Here is a 24,131-nt window from a genome sequence, read left to right on the forward strand (position 1 = left end):
TCCCTTTATCACAGTTTTTGTCGGCTTTGTGCTCTTTTGGAGCAGGAAGCAGCAACTTTTATAGATTGTCTGGTGGCGCAAAGTGGGGGGTCGGTCAGCTGAAGCGATGTTTACGCGACTTCCACTGTGAAGGAAAGGATGCTGATAGTGTCCAGATGAGGACTCTACATGAGGCGTTTCCAAGGCAACCAAAAGCCTTGGATCGATTGGCTTTATGCGTGCAGCTCGTGATGATGACGCATACGGCGAATAAATCTGCCAGGACTCACCTGCGTCCCCCTGGGTGCCATCGTGTCATCTCGTGCTGAGGCTGGCCTGCGAGCACTGATGGGGGGGGGGGGGGGGGGGGGGGGGGGTAATATGTCATCCTTCTTCCAGCCATCTGTGTGAAGAATGCGATTCCCTTGTGTGATCCTCTTCACTTTAATGCCTGACAGCTCGTGGAAAGAAATGTCAGCCGGTATCTGCATGAAGTGCACGAGTGATGAGTAAGAGGACGAGCTCCTTGTTTGGATGTGATCGGACTGAATGCCGTCTTTTGTGGGATTGCTACAAAAATATGTCACGTCACACGCTCGCTGCTGTAATTAGACGCCTGATTTTATGCGTATGCATCTGCTGACAAATCTGCCGTTGATTGCGTGCGTCGCGTCTCAGGACCCACAGGTTTCTTGATGGCCGTCATGGGACGACCGCCCCGTCGAAGCAGACAGAACTGGCAGAAAGACGGCCGCAGACGGAAAGGAGGCTGGCCGTCAAGTGAGGTGTCACTCATCTCCTCTCCCAGCGTAGTAATTAAGTCAAATAAACGACACGGCGGAATCCTACGGGGGGGAGAGACAGTCAAACAAAGGGCGAGCCAGAGAGTGCCATGACCGCACGAGTGCTGAGTGAAGCGTCGGCGTAGAAGACGGAAACGAGCGGGACCTGTGAATTTGGAACTGTCAAATAAACACACGCAGAGAAGCAACCTCCTCAAAGGAGCTCTGACAACACCTCCACGAGGAGGCCAAGTCGGTCCTGTAGGCCGGCGTGGAAAGGACATACTGTAAGAGGGAGTGCATGAGCGGCCAGTTGGAGAGATAAAATGTGTCCTCACGGGACAGCTGGCGCGGCAAGTGCAGAGTGAATGATTTCCCAGAGGGCGTGTGTTGGGGGGGGGGGGGGGTGAACCAAATGCTCCATAACTTCATGGAGGCACAAGGATGATCACAGGAGTTAATGATTTTCTCTTTTTGTGGCTTTTCCTTCCTGTGACAAGTACGGTGAAAGCCAAGTGCAAGTGAAGCTGGTCCACACTTTGCTTCATGGATGCCCCTGGAGGAAAGTAACAGTTCCCTTCAATTTTGTACAAAATTGCCTGCTCCAAGCCAAACCTCCATGCAAGTACACAAGCCAACAAAAAAGCCAGCAAGTATTCACAGCCTATGAATTCTTCTTAGTTGCGCATGTCAGCACACGGATTCATAAAAACACAACTCGTGCTAACTTTGCCAACCGGGGCAACCTCACTCAATTTCTCTCCTCGTGGGCCACCTGTCAGCATTTGCATTTGAAAATAAGGCAACGTTTGTTTTGCTGCAGAAGCACTAGCTTTGATTGACAGTCAGTCCGGCTTCAAAACGTGCAGCGAGGTGAAAACAAGTTGGTACTGCATACGACGGTGACGATGATGATGTAGACGCGGCGTAGCGAAACGATTCCATCTGTTCACCAGTCATCTTACGGTATCACCCATTGCTGGTGAGTAGTACTTCTACTTGTTCAATCCCAGACATTTTTCAAAAGACAACCCCTCCAGGAGCGGCCATGTTCCACCATTTTGACTGATCCTTCAAGGAACACAGAATATTGTGTTCCCCGGCTGTATAAACACGGAACCTAGCAAAAGAAACATTAGACTCCCGTCTTTCATCAGAAAAAAAGTTTCTACCTTTTTCTGTTCTTTAGTAATCAGCAGTAGAACATAGGCACGTTTCAGGAAAATATCAGTTCCTGACTACAAAACCAGCTTTTTGTGAGAAGATACATTCCAAGCATAACTTTCACTTTGACACAAATATATTTTGGTTTTGTGGCAGCTGAAATATCTAAACAACTACACCAACATAAACAACACAAAAAAGGGTGTTCTTTGACATCAAAATAAACATTTCTTTACGAATATAACACCATCAACTATTTACAATTTTCACATTTGCAACTAAACTATGTGTGTGAACACGTGTGCGCGTACATGTGTGTGTGTGTGCATGAGCATGTTGTGTGTGCACGTGTTTGCCTGCGTGTGTGTGCGTTTAAATGTTCCTACAATGGTAACTTTCTGTACGCTTCACTCCCCCCCGTGCTCTCCAACTTCCTCCTTCCTGTCTTCTGTGTTTCCTGCATCATCATGAGTGCTGCCGAGCTCTTATCACATGCACTTCTGCCACCCAGTGGCCGTTTTTATGGCTTAAAATGGCGCAACAGTGCTCAGTTGCATCGTCACCTCGTTTTGCCCGTGGCGCAAACAAACGTAAAAGAGGTTCAAATACGTCTTTGGGATCGGGTGCTCGGGTTTAAAAAACGTATAAATACGTTGTTGGTGTTGAATGAGCTCATAAGTGGGGGGAAATGATAGGGCTTAAACCTGGATTGTGCTCCAAGTGAACAATGGCAATTGAAGAGAGAAGGGGAGGGTTCTGCAGCTGAGCCAAATGTAATACTAAGAAATCACTTTTATTGCAAATGTTGATCTGAAATTGTAGGAGAATGACTTGGATGACTTAGGCTTGGACTGTGTCTTGGGTTTTCTCCATTTACTGGTGGTCCCAGAACAGAACTCCCAGGAAAAGCGGGGATGCGTCATACTTCCCTTCAATTGTTGATGAATTTGGAGGCTCCGAGCTAAAGATCCCATTCAAATGTAACATTTAAATATTTAAGTATTTCTACTATTTATATTACTTTTTTTGTTCAATCACATCAACACAAATGAAATGCAAACAAAATGTTTGTGCTAACTTTGCCAACGAAGGGAACCTCACTCCATTGGCTTTTCACTCATCTGTGTTGACGTTATTTGCAGTATTGCAGTATGTACTACATTCTACCTGACTTCCACAGCAGTACATCGTCATAGTTTTCTACTTTCTGTTGACTTCTTTTCCTTCTATGGTCGCCTTTAGGAAGCCGCTAACGCAGGGGCCAAAGTGCGGACACGGCTGTTTTTTTATTGGCCGTGCCACATTCTAAAAAAAACAAGCAGCAGCAGCAAACATAAAAAAAATCAGCAGTAATTTTAAGAATTAAGAATTTTAAGAATTAAGTCAAAATATTAACAGAAAAAAGTTGTAATTCAACAAGAAATAGTTGTAATATTATGAGGAACAAAAATGTCATTTTAGTTGAAATATTCATCTTTTAAAAGTTGGAATATTATGAGAAACAAATCAAAATGCAGAAAAAGTTCTAATTTTACGAGATTGAAGTTCAAATATGGAATAAAGGAGGAATTATGGGAAAAAATACAAGACGAAAGTGGAAATAGATGGAAAATAAATTTTAAAAAGAGGGAAAACAGCTGTAAATTGATGACAATAAAGTGAGAAAATTAGGTTGGAGGGAAAAAGTTCCAATATTACAAGAATACAGTTGGAAAAATGAAGAACAAAAAAAAAATGGGTGTGCAAATTACCTTTCGGGTTGGACTAATCATGTGACATGGTTCTAGATCCATTTGTGCTGTGATTTACGATATATGACTTTTTTTTAACAAACTCTCATCAGCGCAGTAGTAGTTAGTAAATAGAACCAGACATGTTTGATTGGGGTGGCCAAGGTGAGACCATTACTCAGGTGGGGGGGCAATAAGTTGATACCTGAAATGTCCAAATGGCCAGTGGGGTGGCCACGCCCACCATTGGCCACCACGTAGTTCTGCCACCGCGTGCGAGCTCCGTGATAAACGAGGGACGAGTGTATATGACAAAGCTGAGATGCAGTTTTTTCTTGAACTAGACATAACTTTAGAGCATATCTTTAGAAAATATCAAAGTGACAAAGTTGCATCCTTTCGTTGTTCACTGTGTGTGGACACCCCTGCTCTTATGCTCAATGCGTGGCTCTCATGGATCAATGCCTTCCTCAACACCATACCTGCAGGAGCCTCTCCTCCGGGTCAGACAGCAAAGGGTGACCCCACAGTCATCCCAAGCGCCACTCTGGAACGCTTTAGCAGCCTGATAATTGCTGGTGTAATTATGGAGTCCGCTCTGCCAGCACGTGATGTCCTCGCATGGGCGTTGACTGTGAAGTGAAGAAGGCCCGGAATCTGGATCAGACTGACAAGCCTCCTAAATAGACACTCAGTGTTGAACCGCATTCACTGCAGTCTGGCCCCACAATAAGCCAGCCTGGCCATCGTTGGATGTTTTCGGAATGCTGGCGAATCAGCGTGTCTGCCGTACGCGAGGGAGCATCTTCTCTTGGTCTCGTCCAACCACCCCGCCGACGGCCGGACGTGAATAATTACAAGGTGTTCTCCACGCTCGCCCGCGTTGGAGACGCCGTCCTATGTGTCGCTCCTCTCAGCCGACCTCCTCCTGCGGAGAAACCACAGCAGTGCCGACTATAAGTAGGATGTTTGGGTTGTAGCGCTGTTCGTCGCTTGGCTGTCATTTACCAAATGTCCTGTTACACATTCCACCACCCCAAACCCGTGTTTTGCCGCGGCTTTGTTGTTTTTTTCTGAAACGCGGCCGTGTGTTAAACCCAAATAGATCACATATTCTGACTCTGACTCACACACATGTGTTTGGCAAGCGTGCGCAGACGCCCAACGTGCCGCACATTCTACGAGAGCCGGCCATGGTAAACCCGATGGAAGCTTCTTCCATTCAGTTCTTTTATTTTGGTCAATTCATCCATTCAACATGGCTTCATTGATGAGATCAGATCACACAAGACAAGATAAGCCTTTATTAGTCCCACAAGGGGAAATTCCAGGTTTACAGCAGCACACTACACTATACTATATATACACTACACTATACTATATATACACTACAGTATATATACACTACACTATACAGTATATACACGACACTATATATACACGACACTATACAGTATATACACGACACTATATATACACGACACTATACAGTATATACACGACACTATATATACACTACACTATACACTACACTATATATACACTATACTATATATACACTACACTATATATACACTACACTATATATACACTACACTATATATACACGACACTATATATACACGACACTATACAGTATATACACGACACTATATATACACGACACTATACAGTATATACACGACACTATATATACACTACACTATACACTACACTATATATACACTACACTATATATACACTACACTATATATACACTACACTATACACTACACTATATATACACTACACTATATATACACTACACTATACACTACACTATATATACACTACACTATACACTACACTATATATACACTACACTATATATACACTACACTATACAGTATATACACGACACTATATATACACTACACTATACACTACACTATATATACACTATACTATATATACACTACACTATATATACACTACACTATATATACACTACACTATACACTACACTATATATACACTACACTATATATACACTACACTATACACTACACTATATATACACTACACTATACACTACACTATATATACACTACACTATATATACACTACACTATACAGTATATACACGACACTATATATACACTACACTATACACTACACTATATATACACTATACTATATATACACTACACTATATATACACTACACTATATATACACTACACTATACACTACACTATATATACACTACACTATACACTACACTATATATACACTACACTATATATACACTACACTATACAGTATATACACGACACTATATATACACGACACTATACAGTATATACACGACACTATATATACACGACACTATACAGTATATACACGACACTATATATACACGACACTATACAGTATATACACGACACTATATATACACTATACTATGTATACACTACACTACACACTACACTATACACTACACTATATATACACTACACTATATATACACTACACTATATACAGTATACACTACACTATATATACACTACACTATATATACACTACACTATACACTACACTATATATACGCTGCACTATATATACACTACACTATATATACACTATGCTATATACATACGCTACACTATACACTACACTATATATACACTACACTATATATACACTACACTATACACTACACTATATATACACTACACTATATATACACTACACTATATATACACTACACTATATACAGTATACACTACACTATATATACACTACACTATACACTACACTATATATACACTACACTATATATACACTACACTATACACTACACTATATATACACTACACTATATATACACTACACTATATATACACTACACTATACACTACACTATATATACACTACACTATATATACACTACACTATATACAGTATACACTACACTATATATACACTACACTATATATACACTACACTATATATACGCTGCACTATATATACACTACACTATATATACACTACGCTATATACATACGCTACACTATATATACACTACACTATATATACACTACACTATATACAGTATACACTACACTATATATACACTACACTATACACTACACTATATATACACTACACTATATATACACTACACTATACACTACACTATATATACACTACACTATATATACACTACACTATATATACACTACACTATGTATACACTACACTATATACAGTATACACTACACTATATATACACTACACTATATATACACTACACTATACACTACACTATATATACACTACACTACATATACACTACACTATACACTACACTATATATACACTACACTATATATACACTACACTATATACAGTATACACTACACTATATATACACTACACTATACACTACACTATATATACACTACACTATATATACACTACACTATACACTACACTATATATACACTACACTATTACAAAAGAAAGACAAATAAATAAATAAAATAGATCAAGTACTAGGGAAACCTCTCACCTAATTTTAATAAACAATATATAAAAAATAATGTAACTAATAACAGTAAATACTAAAATACACCATATTTGGGACACCTCACATAGTTTATGATTAATTAACAATAATTTCATAAAAGAAAATACTAATAGTTAAATAAATACCTAATTTAATAGGTAATTTAATAGGTAACAGCAAATTTGGGACAACTTTTGCATTTATGATAAATAATGTAAAAAAAACAAAAAACAGAATAAGTAAATAAATGATTAAAAAAACTGCACTTTTTTCACAAAATGTCTCTATTATGGGGGTGGGGGCTAATAAAGGCAATATTATTTTCATATACCTTTTCAATAGCTTTTTCAGCTGGCCTCATCTTCTTAAATAATAAATAAATCAATAAAAAGGTAACTCAAATGTTGGTTTACGGAACGTATTCAGCATAAGTTTGAATATAAATATTTTATATGTCCATGTTTTACATTTGAAGACATTTTCCCATCCAATAGCATGACAGCCTGTGTCCAAATACACACGCACAGTCGTCCCTCGCCACTTCGCAGTGTGATCATGGTGCTATCGTGTTTTTCCAAAACGTAATGAATGAATTATTCTGTTTTGTGGTTGACTGCAGCCTATTATTAGTTTTTTAAAAAGCATATTCAGTCAAATTTGACATGTTCTTGGCCTAAATGAAGCATTTTCAAGCATACAAACGATTCAGTGAACTAAAGTCCAACCAAGGAGAGCATAAGGCATTCAAAGATCGATTCAGTGTAGTATTCTACGCTGGCCACTAGGTGTCACTAGGAAGACATGCAGCAGACTTGATCACCGAAACAACAGGCTTTATTTGCAGGCACAGACACAATAATAACACAATAATCACAACAATAACACGGGCTCCTGTTGTGGCCGTAATCCAGTTGAAAGTCACATCTGAACCCCCGACGTCACTTCCTGTCCACATGTCCGGAAGACATTTATTGCTACACACACATTATGTCTTAAATGGCTTACTTATGTCGACTGTATTGGCTAATTGGAGTGTAGAGGTCCCTACGGGGGTGTTGTTTCTAGTCCGGAGGTCTCTAATAATGTTAAAAACAGTATGGAGAAGGTCGTAAAACAGAAATATTTCATTTAGAAATCAGGAACCTACTTTCATCACGGAACCAGTTAACCGCCACAAGCCAGGGATAATAACCTAATATCACGTTTGTGGGTTAGTTCCTCGCCCCTCCTCCAAACAATGCCATTTGTTCGAGCCTGTTGGAAAGGTGGTCACTGGCATCAGCAGTTGGGATGTGAGCTTCAGTTTTGTTTGTACAAAAGCAGCAGAGCAATGCCCACCCGCCCCCCCCGGACAAGCATGTGAGCTGGCTAGTTGGGTCCAAGTTGGAGGGGCAGCTCTCCACCCCATCTTTGCGTCTGTGTTTGCCATGTGGGGGCTTGGGTTACAGGAGGGTGCAGATAGCTGAACCGTGGGTATGACCGGGTGCCGCCACCTGCTGAGCCTCGTCAGCCGCATGCGTGCACGGCGAGAGAGGGCGTTCAATCCGGGCAGAATCGGGTTACAAATTAGCAGAAGACGCACTGATAGACAACAGACGCACACATGGCACAAGCACCAATAATGATATTCTAGTTCATTAGGTACCCCCATGGCGCCGGTGTGTGACTTGCGTGTCATGATGGATACGCAAAATATTACGGCAAAGGAGTAAAAGAAAACATGCGAGAAAGTGGAACGTTGTAGTATTACAAGGACAAATGGTCATGTTTTTTATTTGATTTTAAATCAAATTCATTAATTAATCATATTAAACACTTTTCAAAAATAAAGATGAATAAAGAAATATTAAAATAAATGTATAATATTATATAAAAAAAGATTGTTGCAAAATGACAAACGCATTACAACAGAAGTATGGCAGAAGTATGTCCAAATGTATGACATTTGGACATGCATGCAGGTTACATTGGAGTACATCACGTAGTACAATGCACGGGTCCACATGTCCCCCATCCCTTGTACATCAATTGCCACACATGTGTTCACTTCTTGCTGGTTTAAAATACGTAGGAAAGCGCTCAGGTGGTGTAACAATGTGGTCCAGCAGCAGTCACTACTACGTCATAAGACAATCATGATCAATAATGAGCATGGGACAGACATAGTTGGCGCATTACTGAGTCTGCAAAGGCAGAATGTGAGCATGGATGTCGTTAGATTGTGGGGGTGTACCTAAAATTGCAACAGCAGTTTGCTGCTAGCTTGAATGAATGAGTGAAGCCACTGCTGTGTGTGTGTGTGTGTGTGTGTGTGTGTTGGTATTTTGTCTGAGTGAGCCGTCCGCCATGATTGCGTTTGCTGTTATTTTGCAGTCTGATCGGCAGCCTGGCCTCATGACTTCCCTAATAAAACGCCAGCGCTGACACGCGCAAGCACGCCGGTCACCGTGCAGCAACCACAGCTCCTCTCCAGCTTCTATCATCTTCACTGCAGCGCGGCTTTGCAGACAAGCACATGATGTGTGTGTGTTCTCTTGAAATGAGAAGCAGAGAGCGTGCTTGTTAGTGTGAACATTAGTGGTGCGCGAGTGTGGGATCTCTGCGGTAGGCGCCATTGGGCCTCGATCTGTCTGTGGTCGGCGCGCCGGGGGAAGTCGCTCGCTGTGGTCCCGCCGTGCGGTGACAGGAGGAGACGCACTAATCAAATGGTTCCCGTGTGTGTGTGTCATTTTCTCCAGCTGCTCTCATGAGGCAGTTTTCTCTCATTTCTCATGTTTAGATTGCAAAAGGTCTTCAGATGATGCCCCAGACTGTTGTTTTAGTCACGTAGCAGGAGGTCTTCCTTACGCTGCCTTGTGCTCCTGCCACTCATGGGAATACATGAGTCATTGGAACAAATAAGAACACAGAAAAGCTCTGTTGAACTGTGGAGGTGTAAATAGAAGATGCACTCCAGCGTGACCTCACATGCATGTTGGCAAGAAACCAAACAAACAACAAACTAAATGCAGCAAGTTAGGGAGACCTCTCACATCATTTATGATCAACTAAAACACTCATCGAAAAGCAAAAAAGGAAACATGAATAAATAGATCAAATACCAAGGAGCCTTCTCACGTCATTTTACTAAATGACCAATCATTTCATCAAAGTCATATCAATAAATACCTCTCATCGCAATAAATAGCAAATCCATTTCAAAATAAATAAAAACAACAAATAAGCCAAATTAGGGACATCCCACATCATTTATGAGAAACTAAAAAAAAATGACAGAAGAAAAACAATAGATGAAATACTTTTAATAAACAAGAAAATACAAAAAAACAATAAAGAACTAAATACACCAAATTAGGGACACCTCTTACATCATTTAGGATCAATTAAGAATCATTTCATCAATTCTAATCAAGAAATACCAAGCACCTCATGTTCATAAATAACTAAATATAAATACATAAATAAAACTATGACCTGGACACCTCACAGCATTTATGGTCAACTGGGGAAAAAGATTCAATAAATAAGATCAAATATTAGGGAGACCTTTCACCTCATTTTAATAAACAAGAAAATGAAATCAATAAAAATGCAATAAATAAGTAAATATGGCAAATTCACATATTGTTGAAAAAAAGAAAGAAGTCAAACACTAAGAACACATTTCACCTCATTTTGATGAATGAGAACATGTAAAACAACGTAGAACAACACACAAAGAGACACCCCTCACATCATCAAAAATAATATATACAGTATATACTGTATATGTACATGGATATTCATTATGACAATTATAATGTAGATATACAGTACACACATATATTGTGAAATTAAAACAAGAGTAAATCAATAAGTAGATCAAATACTCAGGACACATCACACCTCACCTCATTTTTATTAATGGATGAAAAATACATCGAATAAAAAACACTAAATACACCAAATATTTGTGGCATCGTTCATTCAGTTTTCATAAACAGAACAAAACTACATTCATAAAAGTATAATTAGCATTTTATATTAGTCACATCAAATAAATACTATTTAAAACTATGTGTGTGTGTGTGTATATATATATATATATATACATACACTGTATACTGTATATATACTGTATATATGTTAGTTACCAGTTTTATGAAAATTGGTTGAGTAGTATTTATTTATTTATTTTTTTGCATTATTTTGTGAAAAATTACCATCAACTTTGTTGGGTGTGAAAAGCAAACAAAAGCATTTACTTTGTAATTCTACAAAAAAGGGAGACACAGTATAACCGAAGTATGAAATACCGTAGTACTGCATTGAATTCATACGTGGAATCATTTTTCACTTGCAAATCTTCTCTCGGGGTGCACTTTGACCTTCCCTCTGGAGGGGCCCGCAGGAACGCTAAGTGGCGAGGGGGGAGCGGAGCGTTTAGGCCGAGTGAGACGGATGATGCTGCCGGGTGACGTTCGACACACGCTGCTCGTGTGTGTGCGAGCACATACAAATATTACATGTACCGTATATTACATGTAGATACAAATATTACATGTACAGTATATTACATGTAGATACAAATATTACATGTACAGTATATTACATGTACAATAGAAACAAATATTACATGTACAGTATATTACATGTAGATACAAATATTACATATACAGTATATTACATGTAGATACAAATATTACATATACAGTATATTACATGTACAATAGATACAAATATTACATGTACAGTATATTACATGTACAATAGATACAAATATTACATGTACAGTATATTACATGTACAATAGAAACAAATATTACATGTACAGTATATTACATGTAGATACAAATATTACATGTACCGTATATTACATGTAGATACAAATATTACATATACAGTATATTACATGTATAATAGAAACAAATATTACATATACAGTATATTACATGTAGATACAAATATTACATGTACCGTATATTACATGTACAATAGAAACAAATATTACATGTACAGTATATTACATGTAGATACAAATATTACATGTACAGTATATTACATGTAGATACAAATATTACATATACAGTATATTACATGTACAATAGATACAAATATTACATGTACAGTATATTACATGTACAATAGATACAAATATTACATGTACAGTATATTACATGTCCAATGTATACAACTATTACATCTATAGAAATACTGCGTGTGAAACAGCTAGACATGCTCTATGACATGTCATGAAATATTCCAAGCAGCACGATGCAGGAAACTTGCCAACCGCTTGACGGCGTCGCTTTGGCGCACAAAGCAAACAGCGTTGCTGCAAGGAGACGAGCAAACCGCCATGTTTCTACCTGGCACCTGGTTGTGTTGTTCAGGCGGTCGCCATGGCAACCAGCCCACACCTGCTACTGTGCTCACAGAGGCGGGAGAAGAAGAGAAGAAAGCCCCACAAGGGAGGGAGGGGGGTAGGGAGGAGAACTTTGGATATCCTTGAGCTTAGGATAATATTTGAACGTTTTGTGGAGCACGCTGTGCACATTTTCCACGGCTTTTCTTTGACACCTGTGTTTTGTGGCCCAAAACAAAAAAAAACCTACGCCGCGCCACACACGGAGAAGAAAGAAAGGAAAGGGCGGGGCTGGAGGTGAAAGACGGGAGGGATTGACTCGCCAAAGAAAACGTAGAAACGGTGCACGTCTTTGCTTTTCTAAAGCTCAAATCCCGCCTGACGGACGGCTTTCTGTGCACCGACCCGCTTTTCCCCTCGCATGCTTTGACCTGAAGGAGCGAGGTCTGGAGTGAATGAGCCTGCGTGTCGTGTGGCACGTTCCAGTACAGTGCATGTGCTGCGTATGAGGATGTATAGGTGGCCGCCGTGCCGTATGCAGCGTGGCACGTCCGTCATGCTTGTGTTGTCGCTGTGCAGCGTAAAGAAGCGCTCTGCCTCCTAATTTATTTGACAAAATCATTTGTTGGGTCAAATTGACAACTTTTGGGGATGCGTGCTCTTCACGGCACGGCGGCGATGCACTATCCTGTATTTGATTTATTTTTGGACATGTGGCCTAACTATATCTAGGACTATATTCTGGGAATCCACATGTCATGTGACGTGAGTAAAGTCACAAGATTACAGGAAAGATGTGGAACGGCCAAGATGACGTTTAGACACGACTGCTGCTTTGGACACAGCGGACCGTACTAGTCTTCTATGTCGCTTGGGAAGCTGGGGGGGTGCAGGGAGATGCCTCACTGTGGGACTTGGGGACTCCACCTCGTCCGCCGCCCCCCTTGTCTGTGGAGTCCCCCAGGGATGGATTCTTGTGCCCATCCTGTTTGCTCTATACCTGCCCCCCCTGAGAAAACATGGCATGTCCTGTCATTTTGATGCAGATTACTTCTCAATTTACTCACAAAAAATGCCGACCCCCCCCAAAATACTCCGGGTACTCTGATTTCCTGCCACATTCCAAAAACATGCATGTTAGCTTCATCGGAGGTATGAAAGTGATTGGTTGTCTATATGTGCCCTGCCATTGGCTGGACACCAGTCCAGGGTGTACCCCACCTCTCACCCGAAGTCAGCTGGGATAGGTTCCAGCATACCCACGACCCTAATGAGAAGCGGTATAGAAAATGGATGGATGGATGGACTAAACAACAACATAACACACTCATAATATGACGACTTATGATTCATAAATGTGTAGTTAAACTCCTAATATTACGTGAATAAAGTCACAATATGATATGGTGTGAATGGTTTCGATGTTGTGCAAATGAAATTGTAATATTACGATGTTTTACGACCATAAGCTCATAATATTACGTGCGTAAACTTTCATTCATTTTTGATTCATTTTACGTGAATCAGTCAAAATGTTAATAGTCTTTTCAATTTGATGAAGTCATGAATGAAGTCGTAATCCGGGAATTAGGGAATAAGCACTTTTTACAACAATAAACTCCTAATATTTCAGGAATAAAGGGGGAGGAGCTCAGAGTAGAGCAGCTTCTCCTTCACATGGAGAGGAGCCAGTTGAGGTGGCTCGGACATCTCGTCCGGATGTCTCCTGGACGCCTCCCTGGTGAGGTGTCCAGCCGGGAGAAGGCCCCGGAGCAGACCTGGGACACCCTGGAGGGATCATGTCTCGCAGCTGGCCTGGGAACGCCTTGGTGTCCTCCCGGTGGAACTGGAAGACGTGGCCGGAGACCAGGAAGTCTGGACTTCCCTACTGGGACTGCTGCCCCCGCAGCCCAGACCCAGATAAGCAGGAGAAAATCGCTGGATGGATATTTCAGGAATAGAGTAATACATGTAAAGCAATAAAGTAATAGGTGTATATTATATTAATTATTCTATGCTAATAAAATGATGTTATTTTCCCTCAAATTATTCTCGTAAAATTACAACTTTTTCATTTCATTTTTTTCCCTCATAATATTACGACTTTAATTCTTATAAAATTACAGCAGATTTTCCCTTTTTTGTTCCGGTTGTTGTTTTTTAACTTTTCTCCTCAAATCATATTTTGGCCAATGTAATGGGCCCCTGGGCCACGCTTTGGACACCGCGGATGTCCTGTGTTAGTGTTTCCCCGTTTAAGGCGGGGGATAGGTCTTTGTATCCTTGTTAAAACATATTTCTTTCTCCTCTTCCACCTCCTCCTTGAACCGAAGATTCATTTATTCCGTCATGGCGCCCTGTAGATCATACAAGAAGAAACACGGCATTGCTGCACAAAGGAGATTGATTGACAGTGGTCTACAGCCAATCAGGACGCAGAACACAATAGGCGGCTTCTCCCTTAGCCAATGAGGACGGTTGTGACTCTATATTTAGCCGGCTGTTGTGTACCGTGGGTTCCTGATATGCTCGTACAGGCACGTGAACACACTGGGAAGGGGTGGAGTTCAGTGTACTGGTAGCAGTAGTAAATGCAGTAACAGACACATACAACAGAGCAGCGTAGATCTTTCATATACGCCACAAGAACGCACAACACAATACGCTGTTCAAACCACAAACTACAAGCTAAATTGCACTTTAAAAAATCTGCAAAGCAGTGTTCCCCTTGCCACCACGATGTAGCGAGGGGACACCGTGCACGGCCCATGCAAGGCAGTGTTGTAGTGTGTACATGATGCTGTACACGATACATATACTGTATATATACTGTATACTTGTACATTTACATACTGTACAGTGTATGGATATTTAGGTGTTCCATTAACCATCTGTTGCATCTCACTTTTTCTTTGTTCCTCCACACACACACACACACACACACACACACACACACACACACACACACCGCTATGAAGGCTTCCTCTTGAATGAAGCGTGTGTGTGTTTTTGTAGGACAATGTAAGAAGCGGCATGCGTACTTTGTGTTCTGTTGTATGGAAGAGCGAGTGTGAGGGATGGCGGCTGCTGAGTGTGCGCTGGCCGCTCCAATGGTTTGTGCTGCATAAGCACAAAAACACTGATTGGATTACAAGTCTGGGAGCAAAGAGTGCGTCTTAGTTCTTTTGTGTGTGTGTGTGTGTGTGTGTGTTTTCAGGTGAACGTGCGCAGCTTTGCGTGTGTGCTAAGAGATGCTGGTTGCGTTTTGTGCAAGTTGCGCAGCGCTCAGTTTTTCACGTGTGTGTGTGTTGGCTTACCAAACGAGCGTGTCCGTGTTTAGGTTGGAGGTCGTGAGGCGAACACGCCCCACTTACCCCCCACTCACATCCTGCAAAACCGCAGTAGAGCCCACCCGTGATAAAGCTCCCATGTGTGTGTGTGTGTGTGTGTTTGCTTTTCCACAATATTAGAAACACCTCTCTTGAGGATGCAGTGAGAAGCACAAGCACAATAAAACACGTTGTTACATGAAGCGGCCTTTATTAGCTTCTGGTTTTGTGTGAGAATGCAGGAATTACCGTATTAACCAAATATGAGGCAAACCTCTTTTTCCTAACCTGCTTATGCAAAAAATATTGACATTTTTTCCTCAATATCAGTTCAATCCTACTTAATTCCTGACATGTATGCATAAATTCAAGGCATGATTGGACATACAGACATGCCTTGCAATAGCCCGGTTACATTATTGCTCCTTTGCTATATTGCGGTTTTTCAGAAATGCATGAATTCATGAGAGAAGGTCTGGCCAAGCGCCACGGCCTTCCAAACTTTTCAAGTTATTTTGAACGCAAACAGACAAACAGATAAACACCAGCAAAAACATAACCTCATGATGGCGGTTCGGTGGTAGACTACGGCCTAGTATTACTCAAACCACACGTAAATACAAGTGATATGTGGTATTGTGGCCACTAGGCAGCAGTAATGACACAAAACACTGAGACCTTAGCTTACATGACATTACCTTAACACTGCATGAAGTCATGTCCCACATCGTAGACGCAAAAAAAGTTCTCCTCCCATTCTGTGTGGAAGTGGTACATTCTTGCCATCTTACGTTTGGAAGAAATCAATTTGAGGCTAACTGGTTAGCTCACTAGCTTGATAGCTCACAGCCTTCTTGAGTCCATCAGGAGTTGTGCAATGTGCTGTAAATAATGAATAATAGGAGTATAAAGGTGACTATGGGATGTTATTTCATGTCTAATAATGTTAGAAATAGGGCTGTCAAAAATAGCGCTTCAACGGCGGTAAGTAACTTATTTCATTATTCACGATAAAACTTTTAGCGTTATTAACGCTTGCGCATCATGTTCGTTTTCTGAAAGGCCAGATGTGATGGGACACACACCTTCCAAAAAGTTCAACTTTTGAGTATTTTCCCAAAGGTCTTGGGGATCATCAAGATGTTTTCTGGCAAAATTGAGACGAGCCTTCATGTTGTTTTTGTTCTTGGAACTCGTTGATTCCCAGTGTCTTTCTTATGGTGGAGTCATCAACACTGACCTTAACTGAGGCAAGTGAGGCCTTTGGTGACCTCATGGCTGCACTCTTGGACTCATTTTGGTTGGCCGGCCACCCCTGAGAAGGTTCATCACTGTTCTGTGTTTTGTGGATGAAACTGTAGCTCCACCCTGCTTGCCTGCCTGCCGCATCTTTCCCAGCGACTGAAACATAAGACGACCTCCTCGTGTTCTGTTGACTGGAAATAGCATTTCCTTGCTTCCTCGCTCCCGTGTCATTTCCTGTGTGTGCGTGTGTGCGTGTCAATGATGACAACGTCCTTCGACTCCGTTGTAGCATGGTGGAATGTCCATTGTGGGAGAAAAAGCCACACAAGCCCACACACATACGCTCAAGCCATCTGTGGTGGAGTACAGACCCTCTCTCACAAACACACACACCTTTCATGCCCCCCCCCAAAAAAACCCAAAAAACATACACCCACCCACCCAGACCTCAGCAGATGAGCTGCGAGCACCTTTATGGGGTGGCGGCCGCCCCCAATACTCAATAGGTCAACCGACGTGGTCGTCAGCCACCTCCTCCATCTCCTCCTCCTCTTCTATGTGGGCGCAGACATCTTCCACAGATGGCTCCTATAACCGCCCGTCAATCACACCACAACCCGCTGTGTGTGTTATTATACTGTATACGTGTTAGTATACTGTATACGTGTTAGTATACTGTATACGTGTGTGTGTGTTAGTATACTGTATATGTGTTAGTATACTGTATACGTGTTAGTATACTGTATACGTGTTAGTATACTGTATACGTGTGTGTGTGTTATTATACTGTATACGTGTTAGTATACTGTATACGTGTTATTATACTGTATACGTGTTAGTATACTGTATACGTGTGTGTGTGTTAGTATACTGTATACGTGTGTGTGTGTGTTAGTATACTTTATATGTGTGTGTGTGTGTGCGTTGTGTGTCCATGTGCTGACACTGGTGATGATGGATGATGTCGAGAGCAAATAAAAAGCACATGGAGCGAAGCAAGCACAGTTATTTGGACTTCATTTGCATAAGCACAAGCATCAGTCAGCAGCCATGTTTGCTTCCCCAGAGTACTAGTTAGCCATGGTTAGCCGTGAATGAAGAGCTGTAATAGTACTAGTTAGCCATGGTTAGCCGTGAATGAAGAGCTGTAACAGTACTAGTTAGCCATGGTTAGCCGTGAATGAAGAGCTGTAACAGTACTAGTTAGCCATGGTTAGCCGTGAATGAAGAGCTGTAATAGTACTAGTTAGCCATGGTTAGCCGTGAATGAAGAGCTGTAACAGTACTAGTTAGCCATGGTTAGCCGTGAATGAAGAGCTGTAACAGTACTAGTTAGCCATGGTTAGCCGTGAATGAAGAGCTGTAATAGTACTAGTTAGCCATGGTTAGCCGTGAATGAAGAGCTGTAACAGTACTAGTTAGCCATGGTTAGCCGTGAATGAAGAGCTGTAACAGTACTAGTTAGCCATGGTTAGCCGTGAATGAAGAGCTGTAATAGTACTAGTTAGCCATGGTTAGCCGTGAATGAAGAGCGTTAACAGTACTAGTTAGCCATGGTTAGCCGTGAATGAAGAGCTGTAACAGTACAAGTTAGCCATGGTTAGCCGTGAATGAAGAGCTGTAACAGTACTAGTTAGCCATGGTTAGCCGTGAATGAAGAGCTGTAATAGTACTAGTTAGCCATGGTTAGCCATGAATGAAGAGCGTTAATAGTACTAGTTAGCCATGGTTAGCCGTGAATGAAGAGCTGTAACAGTACTAGTTAGCCATGGTTAGCCGTGAATGAAGAGCTGTAACAGTACTAGTTAGCCATGGTTAGCCGTGAATGAAGAGCTGTAACAGTACTAGTTAGCCATGGTTAGCCGTGAATGAAGAGCTGGTTTTCAATCACGTATTCACATCGCGCTGGGAACAACATGTTGTGTGGCAACAATACGTAATGAGTGATGCAATATCAAAATAGAACATTCTAAAAAAATGTGAATACAAAAAGAAACTCATTATGTAAAGATACAATATATTACTTATCATATTTCATGTTTTTTGAATAATTAAAACACAGTGTGTTTTTTAACTATACATGATACTATACATTAAATGTATGCCTTTGTTTTTGGATAAAATGAACAGAAAAAGATACTATGTGTTACATATATATATATCATTTATGTACATTCATATTATATACACATATTTATATGCATATTTTATGCATTTTTCTGCATTTGTTAATGTTTTTTAATGGATTCTTCTACATATGTGGCGATACACGCAGTTTTATTGATTTATGTAATTGTCCTGTCCAGCCATCGAGGAAATAGTATTGTTGATCTAAATGACCTTACATGCTCGACCAGTTTGCTCTGTGTCAGGTACTCTTCCCCTGTTATACTGATTTTATTTGATGTTTATTGTTATGCAAGTGTGGAGCATCTGGACTGGAGCAGGAGGCGATAGAGAAGAAGAGAAAAGAAGACAGTGGGGACAATGCAGAGAACGACAACAAGAACAACTGCAATGGCAATAACAAAACAAGAGAAACAAGCAGGACTACATCAGTAGTTTTTAAGTCTGACTGCCATAACGACCACACACATTTTTAGCAGCAATATGCAATGAATCGTGAATGTACAGTACTATCACACTGTAACAACAAAGATTGTTTTGAAGAAAAAGAAGGAAAAGCCTTGTGTTAGGCAGTAAAGGGTTAACGTTACACATGTGCATTAATGGGGTTTGTTTAGTGTCTGGATGGTTCTTTGTTCATAAAATACTCTCCAGGCTTGGCGAGCCCCGTCTTTTATAATGAAATGTCAATTAAGGGTCACACGAGCTGCACTTGTGTTGTCACACTTGGATGGACAAAGCTGTGTTTCACATCCAGTCATGCTTCCCTTTGTCTTCATTTACATATTAGGACATTTACACACACACACACACACACACACACACACACACAGTGAATGGCGCATGAATTATTCAGCCAATCACACAGATGAAGAGACTGGCCCGTGTCCCTGATTGGGACGTGCTGTGTTCACTCTGCATGTCTCACGCTACGCCTGTCTGATGCGTGTTCAGGCCGCAAAGAGAAACTCAACCCATTTCTGACATTTAACGTCACATGTTGTCCTTTCAGAGATGCTGGAGTCCAGCAACCTGGTGAACTTCGGCGGCGTGGCCAACAGCTCCGGCTACGACACCTTCCTCCTGGACGAGGAGCGAGGACGACTCCTGGTGGGCGCCGAGGACCACGTCTTCTCCTTCGACCTGGTCCACATCAACAGGGGCCACAGACAGGTAAACAGTGGCGCTTAAAGTTGAGAACTTCCATTAGTCCACCCTATCTTTCTATTGGATGTGGCCCCCCCCAGCAGACAGGGCGGCCACATTCTCGCCTGCAGGCTGCAGAAAGATGAAAAAGCACACTTGTCAGTGCGCAAAGAGATTATTTGTGCTCTCATGTGGTTGTCATCTCTGCATCACTACAATGCGAAAGAAAAGCAAAGCAGTAATTAGCGTGTGCAACGTCGTCAGCCTGACATTTGCAATGCAGATTCCCAACTCAGCTTCATCTCCACGACGCAAAGCCTAAAAATAGACAACGGTGACGCGTTCGCACGTGGCTGTGATGAGGAATTGTCATTCACGTGTCATCGATTGCAAGTGAATGCGGAGACAACGCTGGTTAATGATCACAGCACATCATAGCATTCCACAGAAGAACACAAATTCACTGCAAAATCAGCCATACACACGCTCTCAAAATGAGACAACCTGTCTTGTTTCTTGCAAAGAATCCTGCCAGTGGGGTCAGCAAAATGTTGGTGGCTAGAATTCTAATGTCTACACTATTTGTCTTGTGACTTTGAAAAATACAACAAGTCCTAAAATAAGCAAGTTGTTCTTAATCACACAGCTAGATTGAAGTCAAATGTTGGTCGTACCACACGGACGAAAAGACTCCAATCAAGCTGTCAGGACTGTTTTATTGTTGGAATGTGGAAGGAAGCCGGAGTACACGTAGAATACCCACGGGGGAGCGTGTGGGGTCTGTACGGAGGTGTCCTGATAGGGAGTTGAACCCGAGTTGCCTGATTGTGGGGCCAACATGCTAACCACTTGGCCACATTACCATTAAGACGGGCATCTTTGACGGAATCGTGTTCAGAAGCGGGAAGACAGAAAGCGAGTAAAGAGAGAAGAAGATTGGAACCCAAGAGAAGCGTGGATGCTTCCACACGGATAATATATTTCAACACGGGCATCTTGTGGGCATCTTAGTTACGTTGGTTGCTTTTCAACAAGGAGAATGGATGGAACTTAGCCTCCCCGCGACCGATGATGACATCGCGAGCCGTAAACACGCAGCACACCCTGCCAAGCGCCCGCCCCCCAATGCCGCTTTTTAAGATATTTTTGGTGGCATGTTTTGCAGGATGCGAAACTTCTATCACTCTCACAAGGACAGGAAGTCCCACACGGGACATGCGTGTTTTGGCTTTGTGAAGGGGACGTGGGCGGGAGACGGTCGCTCTAGGCTGGATGCCACAATGGGGGCGGAGCTGATCTGCAAGGTGATTGGCATCAAAAAGCTGTGCTTTCTCACGGAAATTGGCCAATACTGATCGGTGGCCGATACTGATCGGTGGCCCCCCTAATAAAATAATGTATCTTGGTTGATCTGCAGGTCACATGATAGAATGGAGCGTTGTCGGCACTTTTTGGAGGCTTTTTCAGAAGGCTTCTTTATAGGAGGAATATGTGCGTCCCGTGACGTGCATTCTTAGCTGCCTCTTTTTAGCTGTTTTTCTATCTTTAGAGCGTATGTAAAGTCGTGTGTTCGTGTCTCACACAAGGATTGTGGCTGATTCCAACACGAGTGCTCGTAAGCGTTTGATGAGCAGCCTGTTTCGCTTTCATGCTTCGTTGCAATCAATTGCTGACTCCAAAAAATAATGATCTCACTCCCATTTCTTCTTTTTGCAATTTGAAGCTCTACGTAGAACCTCCTTAAGATCCAGCAGTGCAAAATGGAAATTGCTGCAATTTTAGGGGTGTATGTATGGTGTTCCCCCCCGCTCTATCACGGGGGTTGTTTTAGTGCTTCTTTCTTCTTTTATGACGCTGCTACAGGCCGAGCCTGGCCCTTTAAGAAGAATTGCATTGCGGGAAGTTCGGTGTCTCTCTCTCTCTCTCTCTCTCTCTCTCTTCTGTCTGCGCCGCCCATTGTATTCTGCGTCCTGATTGGCTGTAGAGCAGGGGTGTCCAAACTTTTCCCACCATACGATAAAATCAAAGAATACGCGGGCCTCTTTGATATTTTACATTTTGTAAAGCAACCCATGTAGATATGTTTTATTTAATATGTTAAGTCAAATAACAGTTTAGTTTTGTCCTCATGGTGTTACCACTTGATGCTTTCTGTTAATATTATGACTTTATTGGCATATTTCCTAAAATGACTGCACTTTCATACACTTCTGTTCTTGTTTTTGTTAGTTTTCTTGTTTAATTGCACTTTTAAAATGTGTCAAGGGCCGATAAAAACACAGCTGCGGGCCGCAAATGGCCCCCGGGACGCACTTTGGACCCCCCCTGCTGTCAATCAGTCTCCTTTGTGCTGCCCTGCCGTGTCTCCTGTGTCATCGCTAGCTTGCTTGCATGCTAGCTTGTAAAGGAACCTTCGGCTCGAAGGCAGTGTTGGTGATTTGGTGAACTTGGTGATTTTGTCCGTAGCTCTGAGGACATTCCCTACCCCCTTGGCGCATATGTTCTCAAAAGCAGCTAGCGACTAATCTAGCGACTTTTTCTGGCATTGTTGGGGAGTTTTCTAGCATGGTGAAAGCACACATTGTTCTGCGTTTTGTGTTGTCACTGAGCAGCTGCGGGTGCTGTTGACAGGTCTGCCCCCCCAAAGGCAGTCACAAGCCGTGATGTGGAGCTCTACGCATCCCAAGTGCAAATGAATTGCTGTTACATCATTCACCAGAAGAGTGCGCTACTCACAAAGCACACGGAGTCATGCAGTCATGTGAGCCATAGAACACACGCAGCATCGTCTCTTATTGGCTGTGTAAAACGTTCTCCCCAGCCAATGTGTGGGCGAACTGGCCTTATTTTTGATGGAATGATGGACAATTTGAAATAAACGCACCAAGAATCAAGTTTATTTGTAGTTGGAAACCTAATGAAGGTGTTTTTACTCACTTTTTTTGTCTCTCCTATGAGTTTATGCTTCTTTCCTCCACCTTTTTACATCCTCATATGCAAATTAGATGACATCATCTAGCGACTTTTCTTCAGCAACATGTTTTAACAAGGATACAAAAACGCTACAGTACAGCAGAACGGCGCCAGGACGACGGGGCACGGTCAGAGGAGTGAAATGCGTGAGTCACTCAATCATTTCTTGTGTCCAAGCTAGCAGGTTGATCATTCAAATTGAAAGGAAATGTGAACTTTGAGAGTTTAAACAAGAGAGAAATGGGAGAAAATGTTCATGCCTGTCTGAGAAAAGCATATCTAGTGTGTGGTGGGGGCTTTTACAGCCTTAAGACATATACAATCATTGGGAACAAATAAAGTTGAGTTCACTTATTTTGGGACGCTATCCCCCGTGATAAAGGAGGGAACACTGTACTGTAAGTGTTGTGTACAACACCAGACTGGAGTGTGTTTAGAACGTGTGCACGCATGGCTTAGCAAGGAAAGGACAATATGAATCCATTATTTACATTGACGTCGTGTGTTGTCTCTTCCAAGGCGGGCGGCGCTCGAGCGTGCAGTCTGTTCTCACGTCAGACGAGGCAAAGCGCGTCCATATGTTGCACACAAACTTTGCCAAACGCCCGTCATGTGAAGCACACGCGGGACGAAGTGCAAAGCGCACGGATGTTTGGTGCAGGCGGCCTTCAGGATCCCAGCTATAAAATTAGCTTGGTTTTTCTTTAATTATACAAAACTTGCTTCTCGGTGACTCACAGCCTTCCTGTTTCATGAAACATTC

At 41.8% G+C, this 24,131-nt stretch overlaps 1 protein-coding gene across 1 annotated transcript in view; it reads left to right on the forward strand.

Annotated features, from left to right (window-relative positions):
* Positions 1-24,131, forward strand: part of sema3aa (sema domain, immunoglobulin domain (Ig), short basic domain, secreted, (semaphorin) 3Aa) — a 44,638-nt gene that overhangs the window by 1,469 nt on the left and 19,038 nt on the right. The window contains exon 2 of the mRNA XM_054800956.1: positions 20,262-20,422. Coding sequence (XP_054656931.1) covers positions 20,262-20,422 — 161 coding nt within the window. The remainder of the gene's footprint in view (positions 1-20,261; positions 20,423-24,131) is intronic.

This window comes from Dunckerocampus dactyliophorus, chromosome 15 (assembly GCF_027744805.1).
Source record: "Dunckerocampus dactyliophorus isolate RoL2022-P2 chromosome 15, RoL_Ddac_1.1, whole genome shotgun sequence".
Classification (NCBI taxonomy): domain Eukaryota; kingdom Metazoa; phylum Chordata; class Actinopteri; order Syngnathiformes; family Syngnathidae; genus Dunckerocampus; species Dunckerocampus dactyliophorus.